This window comes from Engraulis encrasicolus, chromosome 15 (genome assembly GCF_034702125.1).
Source record: "Engraulis encrasicolus isolate BLACKSEA-1 chromosome 15, IST_EnEncr_1.0, whole genome shotgun sequence".
NCBI lineage: Eukaryota > Metazoa > Chordata > Actinopteri > Clupeiformes > Engraulidae > Engraulis > Engraulis encrasicolus.
The window spans coordinates 11,380,240-11,395,239 of record NC_085871.1 but is presented as its reverse complement, the minus strand read 5'-3'; the positions used below and the strand labels follow the sequence as shown (position 1 = coordinate 11,395,239).

General features: G+C 42.9%; 1 protein-coding gene across 3 annotated transcripts in view; it reads right to left on the bottom strand.

Moving 5' to 3' along the window:
• The window catches only part of slco1d1 (solute carrier organic anion transporter family, member 1D1), a 31,255-nt gene that overhangs the window by 13,377 nt on the left and 2,878 nt on the right, over positions 1 to 15,000 (bottom strand). For 2 of the 3 annotated variants that reach the window (XM_063217040.1, XM_063217041.1), the window contains exons 2-7: positions 14,275 to 14,378; positions 11,180 to 11,321; positions 10,361 to 10,493; positions 4,220 to 4,335; positions 3,781 to 3,927; positions 3,209 to 3,307 (exon numbers count right to left, since the gene is read on the bottom strand). In XM_063217040.1, the coding sequence (XP_063073110.1) occupies positions 3,209 to 3,307; positions 3,781 to 3,927; positions 4,220 to 4,335; positions 10,361 to 10,493; positions 11,180 to 11,321; positions 14,275 to 14,325 (688 nt within the window). In that variant the 5' untranslated portion in view covers positions 14,326 to 14,378. Of the gene's footprint in view, positions 1 to 3,208; positions 3,308 to 3,780; positions 3,928 to 4,219; positions 4,336 to 10,360; positions 10,494 to 11,179; positions 11,322 to 14,274 lie in introns of all 3 variants that reach the window. The other variant, XM_063217039.1, reaches the window with a different exon arrangement.

The following is a 15,000-nucleotide window of genomic DNA, read 5'->3' as shown; positions in this document are numbered from 1 at the left end:
CTCCTTCATGAACTCTGACTCTTGAGTGCACTGACAGATAAGACTAAAGCAAACATCAGGAATGACTGGCCCTTTATGGGTAACCTTTTTACACAGTTCCCCCACGTGGTCTAGTCAGGCCACAAAGATGACCCTCTGCAAAAGATGACCCTCTCCCACCACTGACCTTTGGGACTACTCAGTGTTTGCAAGGTGCACAAACACACATCAGTGTCCAGTGCTGTCTGTCTGTTTAGCTGGTTCTCTCTTTCACGTGTAATCGAGGTCATACTGTGCAGTCTGCCTCTCGGGACTCGAATTTACAATCTTCCAGTTCATGCTCCAGTTTGGCATGGGAGACAGGTATTATACCATTGAACTTAAGGCCAGATACACACAAGAATGTGGTGTGGCGGCAGAGAGAAGACGACGGTCTTTCTGTCTAGTCTCGGCCGGTGTGTTCCACTCAGCCTTTCACACCAACAGCGTTGACGTCCGCGGCCTATCCTGTTCAAACCCCTCCAGCCAATGCTAGTTTGCTACTTTGCCATTCATTTCAATGGGAGACCGCCGACCGCTGCTGTCCAAAATCCGCTCGAGTTCTATTTCAAAGTTCAAAGTTCAAAGTTCAAAGTACTTTATTTGCCATTTGTGCATGAACTAGTAGTCCAAGCACATAGGAACTCTTGTGCAGGCCCTCTGAGTCAATAAATAGAATTAAATAGAAAAATACATTAAAAAGTGATAAAAATCAAAGAGATCAAAAGAATAATAAAAAAAGGTGTCAAATGTTCTTTTTTGCCATCAGCCTCACTGTTGCTGGGAAGAAACTGTTGAAAAACCTTGCTTTTCTGGTAGGAATGCTGTCCGCTCTACTGTGTCTCAGTTTGTATATGCAGTTCTTGTGTTTGAGCAGAGAGTTAGCTGGATGGAGTGGGTCTTTAATGATTCTCTCTGCTCTCCTATGGCTGCGCTGTACATATATGGAGTCCATGGAGGGAAGTGCTGTGCCTATAAACCTCTCCGTTGTCTTGATCATTCTTTGCAAAGACTTCCTTTCAGCCTGAGTGATGTTGCCATACCAGACAGTGATGCCTGTGGTGATGCTACTAGTCCTCTGTAGGCCTGGGTGAGAGGGCGGTGATTCAGCCCAGCCTTCCTGAGTATCCTAACAAAGTACAGCCTTTGCTGGGCTTTTTTTTACTATAGATGTGGCGTTCAAACTCCAGCTCAGGTTTGATGTTACTTGCATGCCTAGGAATCTATGACTTTCAGCCCTCACCACCTCTGTCCATTTAATGTGCAGAGGCTGTAGGGGAGGAGGATGTTTTCTAAAGTCCACTATAATTTCCCTCGTCTTGTCTGTGTTGAGGATGAGGTCGTTTGTCTCCCCATAGTCAATGATGTAGTTCACAACAGACCTGTATCCTGACTCGTCCCCTTCTTTGATGAGCCCCAGGATGGTAGTGTCATCAGCATATTTGATGATGATGGTGTTGTCATGGCTTGAGAGAAGGTCATGGGTATACAGTGTGAAGAGTTTAGGACTGAGGCAGCATCCTTGTGGAGATCCCGTACTGACTGTGAGCTCAGAGGACACCCGCCCCCCCATTCTCACCACCTGTGGTCTCTCTATAAGGAAGTCCAGAATCCAGTTACAGGTGTGAGTTGGGAGGCCAAGGTCTGTCAGTTTCTCAATCAGCCTGCCTGGGTGGATGGTATTGAAGGCAGAACTGTAGTCCAGGAAAAGCATTCTGACATATGCTCCGCTACTCTCCAGGTGCTCCAGTGTGGTGTAAAGCTATTGCTACTGCATCATCCACTGATCGGTTGGGACGGTAGGCAAACTGAAAGGGGTCAGTAGTGTCCTGGACTGTATAATTTATATGGGCTAAGACCAGTTTTTCAAGGCACTTCATGGCGACTGATGTAAGTGCCACAGGCCTGAAGTCATTAAGAGTTTTTGTGTCTGGTCTTTTTGGAACTGGTATAATAGTTGATTTTTTAAAAACATGTGGGACAACTGCTTGAGATAAAAGATGAAATTACAAATGTCTGTATACACACCAGCCAGTTGTTCACTGCAGGCCTTCAGCACTCTGGGGGGAACCCCATCCGGTCCGGTGGCTTTGTGGGGGTTTACTTGCTTCAGGACTTTAAGGACTTGCGTGTGAGTCACCTGGTGGGCTGTGAGGGTGGAGTCGCAGGGGGCTTTTATAGGATTGTCTGCGTTCAGTCTGTCAAACCTGGCATAGAAGGTGTTAAGCCTATCTGGAAGGGTAGTGTCTCTGGAGTCTGTAGATGTTGTTGTTCTCCTATAATTTGTCAGTGACTGAATTCCCTGCCACATCCTGCGTGTGTTCTGGCTAATATAGTGGCTTTCCAGTTTTTCAGAGTGAGCCCTTTTTGCTGCTCTGATGGACTTTTGCAGCTCATAACGTGCTTTCTTGTATTCCACCTGGTCTCCCGTCTTGAAGGCCTCCTGCCGCAACCTGATCTTATGTTTCACATCCCCATTGAACCACGGTTTTTGGTTGGGAAACACACGCACAGCCCTAGGGGGAGCACATATTTTCCAAATGCAGTGCGGCACGGAGCGGTCTCCCGCGCCGCTACTGCCCGACTACCGCCATGTTGCAGTGGAAGGACAGATCTGTTACCATGTATTTTCACCACGGCCGGTAAAAATATTTCCCACTCCGCCCCGCTTTACCGTTCTGGTCTGAAATAGGCCTAAGGTCTACGTGTGTAGGCCAATAGGTCAGAGATACCATATCTGTATGAGCCTTCGGGAGGAAGGTCTACATACTAAGATTCTACCGCCAAAATGCTAGCTGGTAACCGTTACAAATGCACACACACAAATATGTAAATAATCATGCTTTAAAATGTGTGCAGAGACTAAACTCCACTACATTGGTCCTTGCTTGGTTGGTTGTTCAGAAATCGATTTTCGTTTTAGAGGTTTTGCACGTTTGAAGTGCAAACAAGGTCATCCGACCTGCTGCACTTCAAACCTCGTTTACACTCACTCTTATGTGTACGTAGTACATCTCTCTCTCTCTTTCTCTCTCGCTCTCTCTCTCTGTCATTTGAACAGACGGACCAGATCAGATAGTAGCCTATACTTTTTATATATGAATTGATTACCACACACACACACATCCAAACAAAATACACAGAACATTGTGACATTGTGTTTTTAAGACTGACTAAAAGTAGGACTTACCCATATCTACCACACCGATGTCCACATAGATCTTTGCACAGTAAGATCCCAGCATGTAGCCAAACATGGGACCCATGATACCTATTGTCTGTATACATGCTGGAGAGAGAGAGAGAGAGAGAGAGAGAGAGAGAGAGAGAGAGAGAGAGAGAGAGAGAGAGAGAGAGAGAGAGAGAGAGAGAGAGAGAGAGAGAGAGAGAGAGAGAGAGAGAGAGAGAGAGATTGTGTATTTCATCACGTATTTCATAAATGGTGGTATACACAGGTATCTAGTAAAAATGTTGTGTTAATTCAACACTTAGAGAGTACTCTGGGACCAAATACAATCTAGAAGATTTTAAATTGGCTCTAGGTGCTGAATTCACACTGTGATTTTCTTACAGTGTATACAGTCATTTCCCAGATAACTGCAACCCCTTGACACATCTCACCATTAAGCCCTACAACATAATGTGATTAGTCACAGGAAAACAGCCACACGACTGCTTAAGTGCATAGAGTGCATAGACGGACGCATCTTTGTCCGCCTGTCGAACTTGTTAATATAAGTCAGGCTTCTTAGTCTTACTTACCCAGGTAGAAGGCAGTGTTTTCCTCACGGGCGAAGTCATCCAGGTAGGAGACCCCCAAGGGCATGACAGGCGTCTCCCCGATACCCCTCAGCATGTTCCCCAGGAACACGTAGATCCACATGGAGGAGCCGGCCGCCTTCTCACACTCTAGTTGCAAAACACACACAACAGGACAATTTCACTTTAAGGTTTTGATATTGTCCTATGAGGGGAAGAAACTTGATCTTTTTTTAGGGGCAAATGTCCTTTATTTCAATAGGACAGGAAGTGAGTGGGAGAGAGAGATGGGGGGAGGCTAGGCAAATGACACGGGCCGGAATCGAACCGGCGTAGTAACCCAGTCCCCAACCGATAGGCCACGGCAGGGCAAAGAAATCTGACACACGCACACACGCTTGCACGCATACACACATACAAAGTTGAGAAAAGGTGTGTGTACCTGCTTGGCTCTGGGCGGTGGGAGCTTCTCCCTCCTCTTCAAGGTGGCTATGGCATGGCAGCACCGTCTTGGATGAGTTGCCCTCGGTAGAGTAGATGGTGGTCTCATATTTGTACCTACAAAAGGCAACCCCATAGTATAATATAATATAATATAATATAATATAATATAATATAATATAATATAATATAATATGGATAATATGGAATATAATATAATATAATGTGGATATGGTGGTCTCATATTTGTACCTAACGAAGGCAAGCCCATGTAATATAACATAAGGGTCAATGACATTTTGTAGTCACAGACGTCAAGGTGGTTAACCACAACTAATGCCACTATTATGGATTAGATGATTTTTAAAAACTTGATTATCTAAGAAGTATATTGATCTTCAATTATTGAAGAATTGTACATAAATTGATTAATGGGCATTAGTGGTGGTGGTGAAGCATCTGATGAGGGCAGCCACGGCCTAATGGTTAAAGAGATGGTCTTTAGATCAGAGGGTTGCAAGCTCAAATCCCACCCTTCCACTTCCTACCCCACTCCATGACTGAGGTAAACAAGGCACCTAATGCCAAACCTCTTCAGGGACTGTAACCAATAACTGTAAGTTACTTTGGATAAAAGCATCAGCTAAGTGCAATGTAATGCAATGTTATGATGTCTGCTACCCAAAAACAATATAACGGACAAAAATGCACACTCATGTGAGTGCACAGCATTTTGTATCCATGCATGCTACAGACAGCTAATGCAAGAAAACATGTTTCTTCAAAGATAGGGTGTAGTGTGTGCTGGTGAGTTTACTTGTGATGACACATGCATGCTATTTGCTAGCTGTGTGTGTGTGTGTGTGTGTGTGTGTGTGTGTGTGTGTGTGTGTGTGTGTGTGTGTGTGTGTGTGTGTGTGTGTGTGTGTGTGTGTGTGTGTGTGTGTGTGTGTGTGTGTGTGTGTGTGTGTGTGTGTGTGTGTGTGTGTGTGTGCGTGCATGCATGTCTGTCTGTCTGTCTGTGTCATGTGTACAACTTGCGTGTGTGCAATGTCATGTAGGATTTTGATGAAGAAATATGAGGTGTTAACATGTGTGTTTATATCAGGGCTGTTTAAACAGACGCCTGACTTGAAGGGTAAAGTCTGTGTGTGTGTGTGCGTGCGTGCGTGCGTGCGTGCGTGCGTGTGTGCATGCGTGTGTGCATGCGCGTGTGTGTGTGTGTGCGCAGACAGACAAAGGCTTGAAGTGGTAAAGTCAAGAGACTCTGGACTCTGTATCCCATGTGGCGCCCTCCCACCCACATGATCACATAAGCTGAAAATAATAGCCCAGTCGAGAATAGACACCTCCCCCATTTTTTGCAATTACATTACATTACATTACATTGCATTTGGCAGACGCTTTATAACCAAAGCGACTTTCAAAAGAGGACATAATCAAGCCAACATCAACAGGCAAATACAAAGTGCACAGGAGATATACAGAACAACAAGTGCAGTTGCAAAGAGGGGTTAGTTTTTTTTTTTTTTGAGTAAATAACGAGTACACACACACACAAACTAAACTAAACTAAACAATGAAGGATGAATCTAGATAAAGCCTGGGAGGGTATTCCAAGAGCATGGCTAAATGATCAACCTGCTTAAGTTAACCATCAGGAGGTGGTAAAGCTGCTAATAGATACTCCACATGTGTCATTTAGGTAAGAAAATGAGGCCTCCAAGCTCTTCTATTAGATGATTTACCACACTACCTCAAGGTTAACTTCACCTGTTTAACGACTGAGCAAGGTTCTTGGGATTTTCTCCTGGTTTTCTATACTTGTTTTCATACATCGAAAACAATGGTGTCTAACAATGTAAAATGTTATTCTCTTGGGCTTGGGATAAGATGCAAATACTTGCTAAAGATCTATTGGCAGATACAGTGGCAATCCTACAATGAATTGCGCCCCGAGCGACTAACCCTCGGGCGCAGAGGCGCATCTTGTCACCAGGCTAGGCAGCAGCTGCTTGGAGCCCCCGAGTCCCTCAATAGTGGATAACAGTTCACACTTTGTTGCAGTAGTGGCACATTTATTTCAAATGTTCACTCCTTTGACATCTCGCTTGGGGCCCTAGCTGAACCTAGAGACGCCTCTGCTCGGGCGCTCTGCCACTTTCGCAGTGGCCCCGCCCCGGTAAAAACGTTTATAATGACTGACAAAAACCACTGAAGGCAATGTTATAAACACAACAATGTCATAATAGTGTAAACATTACAATTTACAAAATTTCGCTCATAGAGTCAAAACTCTACACACAAGCCAATTACTCTCAACCAGGGCTTTGAACCGTTATTTTTTTCCAAACGTTCCGTTCCGAACAGAAACGGAATTATAACGTTTCTGGTTCTGAGTTCCACCAATAAATTGACGTTCCCGAACCGGTTAGAACCAAAAAATATTGTTCCTGGAACGGTTAATTTCGTTCCTGTCAGCTGATTACTCCCCATAGGCCTAACTGACGTTAACCAAGAAAGACGGAAGAACAAATGAGTCAGCCTACATTCAAAACTGTTTATTCAAGTGGATGAAAAGAATATCCTCCAGAATTTTGTCATTCAGGGACGACCTAAGCGGAGAAGCAGAGAATAAACCTCAATGATGAAAATGTGCGCTCCACGCTGACTTGGGTCACGGGGAGCACTATGATGGACATTGTGAGTTTGTGCATATTTGAAGCGGCCATGGATGCCCAATAACGCCGAACATTGTCGGTGCGCTTTACACACGCTTCCCTGCAATGTCTTACAATGATGCAATGGAAACTCTGCCCTTTTGTATGACAGTGGTTTCTCTTATTTACAGTTTTTGCCTACTGCTTAAACACTATAGGCAGATGCTTAAACCAAAGAAGCATATCATTAAGTTGTTGGTGCATAACTTAAACACTTATTGCTTGACTTTAAACAAAAGTCAAACATTACACTTTCGTACCAGTTTAGCGAGGCACTTGCTCCTTTACACAACACACAGACTCCAGCTGTCTACACACAATTTCATACACAAGACACTTTGTTCAAAAGTAAAATCTCAGAGTGTCATTGTGAAAACACATCTGTTAAAAAAACAAAACACACTGATGTATGACAAGATTTAGGCACAAACAATAAAACACATGCTTTCAAAATTGAACACTATTCTGCCATGTTACAAAGTTGCATGCTTTATATTACATTGCATTTGGTTTTATTTGCATTTATTTGTTTTACTTTGATTGCTTGCATGCTAAACAAGGCGAATAGCACAATGGTTCTAATGTGTAGAATATGGAGTATGGCATTGACTTGACTCACGTTCTGTGAAACCTAGCCTGATACATGCCGCCAAGAGTAGCCTTTTGTCTTCATCATCACATGTTGGGTAATGTGAACATGATAGTTTGTAGAAACAGTGTCATTTTCAGAACACAACCAAGCAAGCACTTGAGCAAACTGACTGAACATGATTTAATTTTGATGATGTCATGTAGATGTCAGCTGCATAGTGTGTCTATGGAAATGTATTGTATTACGTGAATACCTCATACCTCATAACCAAACAAAGTAGCCTATATTGACTATGATTGTCATTACAGCATGTTGACGTAACCCCATATTTATATCATATTTAGATTTGTGAATATAACCAATACACAAAAAGGTACATAAGCTCACCTACACACTGTTGTATTTAGAGTGATGCACTGTTTGAGATATATTTTGCTTCGGTTTAATGTCCTGTACTGTAAGGTGCAGCTTTGTAATGTACAGTATTGAATTTTGGGGTCTTGTGAAAATGTACATTCTGTGAGACTGAATAGATTGCTCCAAAAAGACAGACTGCTGTGTTTTGTATAAAGCAGACAACTGTTTTAAAGTTGATCTAATTTGTTTTCTCATTTGGTGCTTTTGTGTGTCTTTTGACATGAAAGTGAGGTTTTGACAAAAGATTGTAAGGTTTTTATGGCAATGTTTATGCTTTTATAGCAGAGCTTCATGTTGCCATATATGTGAAGGGTTTATCTCCAAGTGTTGAGAGTAATTGGCTTGTGTGTAGAGTTTTGACTCTATGAGCCAAATTTTGCAAATTGTGTGCAAGCAGTCGGCAAAAACTGTAAGATGTGGAGTGGAGACTTTGTAATCCACAGCTCTCTCTCCATTCAGTCAGAGAATGTCTGATGTCACACCGGACGTGAACCTCAGCCGTCATGGTAATGTGCGCAGGAAAATAATGACTTTTTTTTTTTTAGTTTGAGGAACGGTATTAACCGGTATTAACCGGTTACCATTATTTTTAAATAAGTGTTCCCGTTCCAGAACATAAAAATAATAACGTTTCCGGTTTCGTTTCTGTTCCCTGTAAAATACAAAAAGTTCCTGGTTTTCGTTTTCGTTCCTTGAACCGGTTCGAAGCCCTGCTCTCAACACTTGAAGATAAACCCTTCACATATATGCCACCATGAAACTCTGCTATCAAAACATTAACATTGCCATACAAACTCAACAATCGTTTGTCAAAGCCTCATTTTCATGTCAAAAGACACACATTAGCACCAAATGAGAAAACAAATTAGATCAATGTGAAAACAGTTGTCTACTTTATACAAAACACAGCGGTCTTTCTTTTTGTGACAGTCTATTCAGACTCACAGAATGTACATATTCACAAGACCCCAAAATTCAATACTGTACATTACATAACTGCACCTTACAGTACAGGACATTAAACTGAAACAAAATATAAACAGTAGGCCTTCATCACTCTCAACACAACAGTGTGTGGGTGAGCTTATGGACGATTTGTTTGTGTATTGGGTATATTCACAAATTTTCAAACATCTAAATATGATACGAGACACAATATGCAGCTGACATCTACATGACGTCATCAAAATTATATCATGTTCAGTCAGGTTGCTCAAGTGCTTGCTTGGTTGTGTTCTGAAAATGACACTATTACGTGTATTTCTGCAAACTATCATGTTCATACCTAACATGTCTTGTCATGTTCATACCTAACCTGGCATCAGGCTAGGTTTTATAGAACTTGAGTCAGTCAATGCCATACTCCATATTTTACTCTTTAGTACCGTTGTGCTATTTGTTGTTTTGTTTGAGTGTAGGAAGGTTTGAATTTAGCAAAAAAGCAATCAAAGTAAAACTGGCAGAATGGTGGTTAATTTTGAAAGCATGTGTTTTATTGTCGGTGCCTAAATCTTGTCATACATCCAGAGTGTTTTGTTTTTTTAACAGATGTGTTTTCCCAATTATATGATGAGTGTTCATTTTTAAATGGAGTGTCTTATGAAGGAAAAGTGTGCAGTGACATGAACAAGTGTGTTGCATAAAGCAACATGTGTGTTGCTGAATTGCTACTACAGTGTTAAGCAGAACTTTTGTTTAAGGTATGGACACACTGTGTTTAAGTTATGTTACCAACAACTTAACAATATGCTATTTTGGTCCAAGCATCAGCCTATAGTGTTCAAGCAGTAGGCAAATACTGTAAATGATTTTTAATATAACTACTTTACATGTTTATAGCATTTTTCGTGATGTCTTTTGGGGGAAGAGTTTCGCGATGGGAGCGGGCAGCGGGCAGCCAACGAGACTGCCATGAATATTTTCCAGCACTGTTTGACTCTAGGTTACCCCGGGCCACAACATAGAGGTTCAGAGGATCTCCCCTCGCAGCTGTGTCACTTGTGTACCTTGTTCTCAGTGGTGCTAACACATGCAAAAAATGGACACCAAATATGCATGATGACACGTTTGTGCACGAAATGTGCATGCACATGCATGTCTTGCAGCAAGCATATCCTGGCCTTAGTTTCTGAAAGAAATGCATGAGGATTACCCGTGTGTGTGTGTGTGTGTGTGTGTGTGTGTGTGTGTGTGTGTGTGTGTGTGTGTGTGTGTGTGTGTGTGTGTGTGTGTGTGTGTGTGTGTGTGTGTGTGTGTGTGTGTGTGTGTGTTTATTGTGTGTGTGTGTGTGTGTGGTTGTGTGTGTGTGTGTGTGTGTGTGTGTGTGTGTGTGTGTGTGTGTGTGTGTGTGTGTGTGTGTGTGTGTGTGTGTGTGTGTGTGTGTGTGTGTGTGTGTGTGTGTGTGCAGACTTACGTCCCCTGGAAGAAGTGTGGCAGGGCAGTGCAGAAGGCTCCGGCGGCCATTATGAGGCAGCCTGCACCAATCAAACGTGGCCGATGCAGCTTGGCACCAAAGTAGCTCACAAACGTTATGACCAACAGGTTACCTGGGGAGGAAGAATCAATCAATCAATCAATCAATCAATCAATCAATCAATCAATCAATCAATCAATCAATCAATCAATCAATCAATCAATCAATCAATCAATCAAACAAACAAACAAAAACATTAATTAAAAAACATAATCACACAAGCTACCAACCAACTATAAACAGAGCTTTACTCTGAAAGTTGAATGAACGAATGAATGAATGAATGAATAAATGGATAAATGAATAAATGAATGAATGAATGAATGAATGAATCAATCAATCCATCGATCAATCAATCCATCGATCAATCAATCACTCCTAAATGGCACCACAAATTAGGCCAACAGGAAACAAGCTTACCATCAGAAAACAAGGTTACAGAAGCAAGTACTATCTCTCCTGTGTATTTTATATTCTGCGTTGCTCATATAACTGTGTTAGGACAGGTAAGGACAGGTTAACACTTAACCCAATCCTTGCCCCTTTGACACACTGACCTTGATACACACACACACACACACACACACACACACACACACACACACACACACACACACACACACACACACACACACACACACACACACACACACACACACACACACACACACACACACACACACACACACACACACACACACACACACCCTGGCTCCTCAACCCAACCTCTGACCAGACAGGACAGGACGGGATTCTCACCGACTTCAAAGCTGCCATCGATGACCCCGATTATAGAGCTGGGGATATCGAAGCGCCTCTCGATCTGAGTGACCGAGCTCTTCATGTAGGAACCCTGGAACGCTTTGGCGAAGTAGACGAACGACAGCGCCATCAGGAACAGCTATCGGCAGGGATCAGGATTGAAAAAGAAAGAAACAAACACAACAAAAAACAAAACAAAAAGGTGTTTCATTACCAAACAATACATTATAAACATATAACATTACATTACAAATATATTTAACCAACACTACCAGAAATTTAACAACACAAATGTGTCATATCACACAAAACGAATTGCTGCGTCACTCTAAGCTAATTTGTGTGAACAGGAAATGAGATATCTGCTCCACTCTGCAGAAATGACTGAGTTCTGTGTTGATGATATTCAGATCATATGCTAACAGCTCATTCACATACAACAGTGTGGATGGGGGACAAAGGGGTGTTCGGCTGTCCTTTCTACCACAGGCATACTGTGCCCATGGCAAACACAACCCCCTGAACACCACACAGGAACACAAAAAAGAATAGACTTGTGACATTGTGACCCTGCTCACCACAAAAATAGATTCGAGCTCTATTAGCAAGTTGCAGCGTGGACCTATCTCACACGCAGGCTTGGAGGGGCACCGCACAGACACAACTCTTTGGTGTGTAAGCAATAAATGTGGATGTATAAACGTAGTTCAGGAGGAAGCCTGCTTACCAACTCCCGATTTAAGCCCTCCTATTCTACCAATTGATTGACCTGTCTTGTGCGAAAGCTCTTGAATGGTCTCACCTCCTCCTTGAACTCCTCTACTTCACTAGTGGTCCTGCTCCACCATCCCTTTACACACTGGGGGGTGCTAACCAGGGCTTGACACTGGCACCAGCCAACCGGCCAAATGCTGGTAAAACTTGGCTGTGGCTGGTAATAATTTCAGTGTCATTAGCCAATTTGGCTGGCAGCTTATTCCTTGGTATGATATCATAGTAGTCTATATTCTGTTATATTTCAGTCCAAGAAAAAGCTCAGTAACACAGTTTCTACTGTATTTGCTTGATATACTTCCGTGTAGAAAGCAATGCACTCATCTTGCTTTGGCACTTAATCTTTTGAGGTTAAACGTACACTATCTTGATAAAGGAAGGAGAAAAAAACAATTCAAAATCTGTGGCTAGTGGAATACCTGAATGGCTAGTGACTTGGGAAAACCACTAGCCACAGTGACCGGTGCATGAAAAAGTTAATGTCAAGCCCTGCTAACGGATCTCATCGCGCATGATATCCGTTTAGAGAGCATCCTGGGGCCGAGGCCAGCTACCATATGCCAAGCATGCTTACTGTACACCAACAATAGTGCAACTGGTTTCATTTTTTTTTTTCATCCTTTCCGGTCTGACAGCAGACAAGTTCTCCCAAGTGCTTGGCATGCAGACAAGCTTAGTGTGATTTAGTGATTTACTGATTACTTTGTTGCCCCATGTGCCAGTTTACAATGATGGGTGGTGACCTATTACACCGTCTGTCTGTGTTACCCAATCATGACAAGGCAGATGTAGATGTGATTTGACCTGTATACACACTGGTGAGCAAAATGCTCATAAGCATGATCAAGCATAAGCCAAGACACAGCATAAGCCAAGTGCAACACACAAACGCACACACAAACGCACACACACACACACACACACACACACACACACACACACACACACACACACACACACACACACACACACACACACACACACACACACACACACACACACACACACACACACACACACACACACACACACACACACACACACACACACACACACACATGCATACTTAGACTTACACTCACGCACAGACATGCACACGAACGCACACACGCAAGCGCACACACACACACAAGCACAAAAATACATGCACGCCCATACACGCACATGCACACACCCACACCCACACACACAGACATATGTAACTGACTGTTTTGATTTGTGGAAATGGCGATTGTGTCACTATAACTACGGTGAATAGTATGGCACTGGCATATACTGTATGTCACTATGACCTTGTGTCGTCAGCACAAAGATGAAGAGGGTTAAACATTACAGTTCTTTAGTGCTTCTGCTACAAAGTTTATGGGGTTCACTGGTGACAGACAGTTGTGTAAGGGTTTTCAAATTACACATTATATGCTAGGCTAGAGCAGTGGTTCCCAACCTTTTTCTTCAGGGACCCATGTTTTTACTATTGTAAGCTTTGGTGACCCATCACCCGCATGAGAGGAAGTCACTCGATAAGCTCTGTCTCCTCCGAAAACTCATTTTAGTCATCATTTTATTCCTCAATTCGTCTTTGTTCAAAAACAGAATAAATGTTTAATGTAGCACTGAAATTTTGTTGCTTCTATGCATTTGTCATTTCTTCAACACGGGCTACATATGGTATTAAAATGAAACCCCTTAAACTCAAGACCCCCTGAAACTCAAGACTCAAGAACTTCGCGACCCCCCGTGGATCTTTGGCGACCCATAGGTTGGGAACCACTGGACTAGAGCATCTACCATATACTGTACTGTATGTATGCACTATGCACACAGACATACTGTGCATGTAGGTGTCTATGCATGTGAGCATGCATGCATTTACTCTGCATGTACTTTACGTGTATGCATACATCATGTTTTATTGTGCATGCATGTTTATATGTTGTGCAACTTCAGTCTAAATGCAGCTCTACTAACTACTGACTAGGGAAATGCTTCACAAAGTTTATAGAAGAAATGCCCCCTTGACCTCACCATAGGTTTGCCAACGACCCTTGACATCATCATAAACCTCAAAAAAATAAAATGGACTAACCATTTGCAACTAAGCCCTGTGCCTTTCATCTTCTGTGTGTGTGTGTGTGTGTGTGTGTGTGTGTGTGTGTGTGTGTGTGTGTGTGTGTGTGTGTGTGTGTGTGTGTGTGTGTGTGTGTGTGTGTGTGTGTGTGTGTGTGTGTGTGTGTGTGTGTGTGTGTGTGTGTGTGTGTGTGTGTGTGTGTCTGTGTCTGTGTCTGTGTGTGTGCATAGCATGTGTGATGGCCACTAACCTTCAGTTTGGAGCAGCAGGGCTCGCGTGGTTCCTTCTTGGCCACACTCATGGCTGCCCAGCAACAGAGGTCGTTTCAGTAGCACTTTGGCAGAAACACAGGAACTATGAAACAAATAAGTAAGTACGGTAAGCAAGTTGTTCATAAAGCACACTTAAAAACAGCGACAGTTGCACATTCTTCTTTTTTTGTAATATATTTTTTAGGACTTTTTATACCTTTATTTTCGACAGGACAGCAGAGGAGAGGCAGGAATGAGTGGGGAGAAAGAGACGGGGAAGGATCGGCAAATGACCCGGGCCAGAATCAAACCTAGGTCGCCGGTGTAGTAACCCAGTGCCATACCGTTAGGCCAGGGCTGTGAGGTTACACATTCTTGACAACAAATATGTAGGGTGGTTTTAAGAACAGATATGGACATGTCATGCCCTAAAGCCGGCTCAGACAAAATCCAAATTAGCCAAATAACAGAGACAGCAGCAAACATGAAATAATTGTTGAGGCGGGCTCTCTAAACATGGAAGACAACTCAGAAAAAATTGATTAATGTTCAAAATAGTGCACTTGTCCTCTAGCAGTCGAGGCCATCTTCTCATCCAAACCTTCATTCCTCAGCAATATGGGACAGGCATCGGCCTCGGCACTCCACCATCACATAGTACAGAAACTCATACAGTACTACACAGCACTGATTCATCTGATGAAGAGCACATGCGCAATACAGGT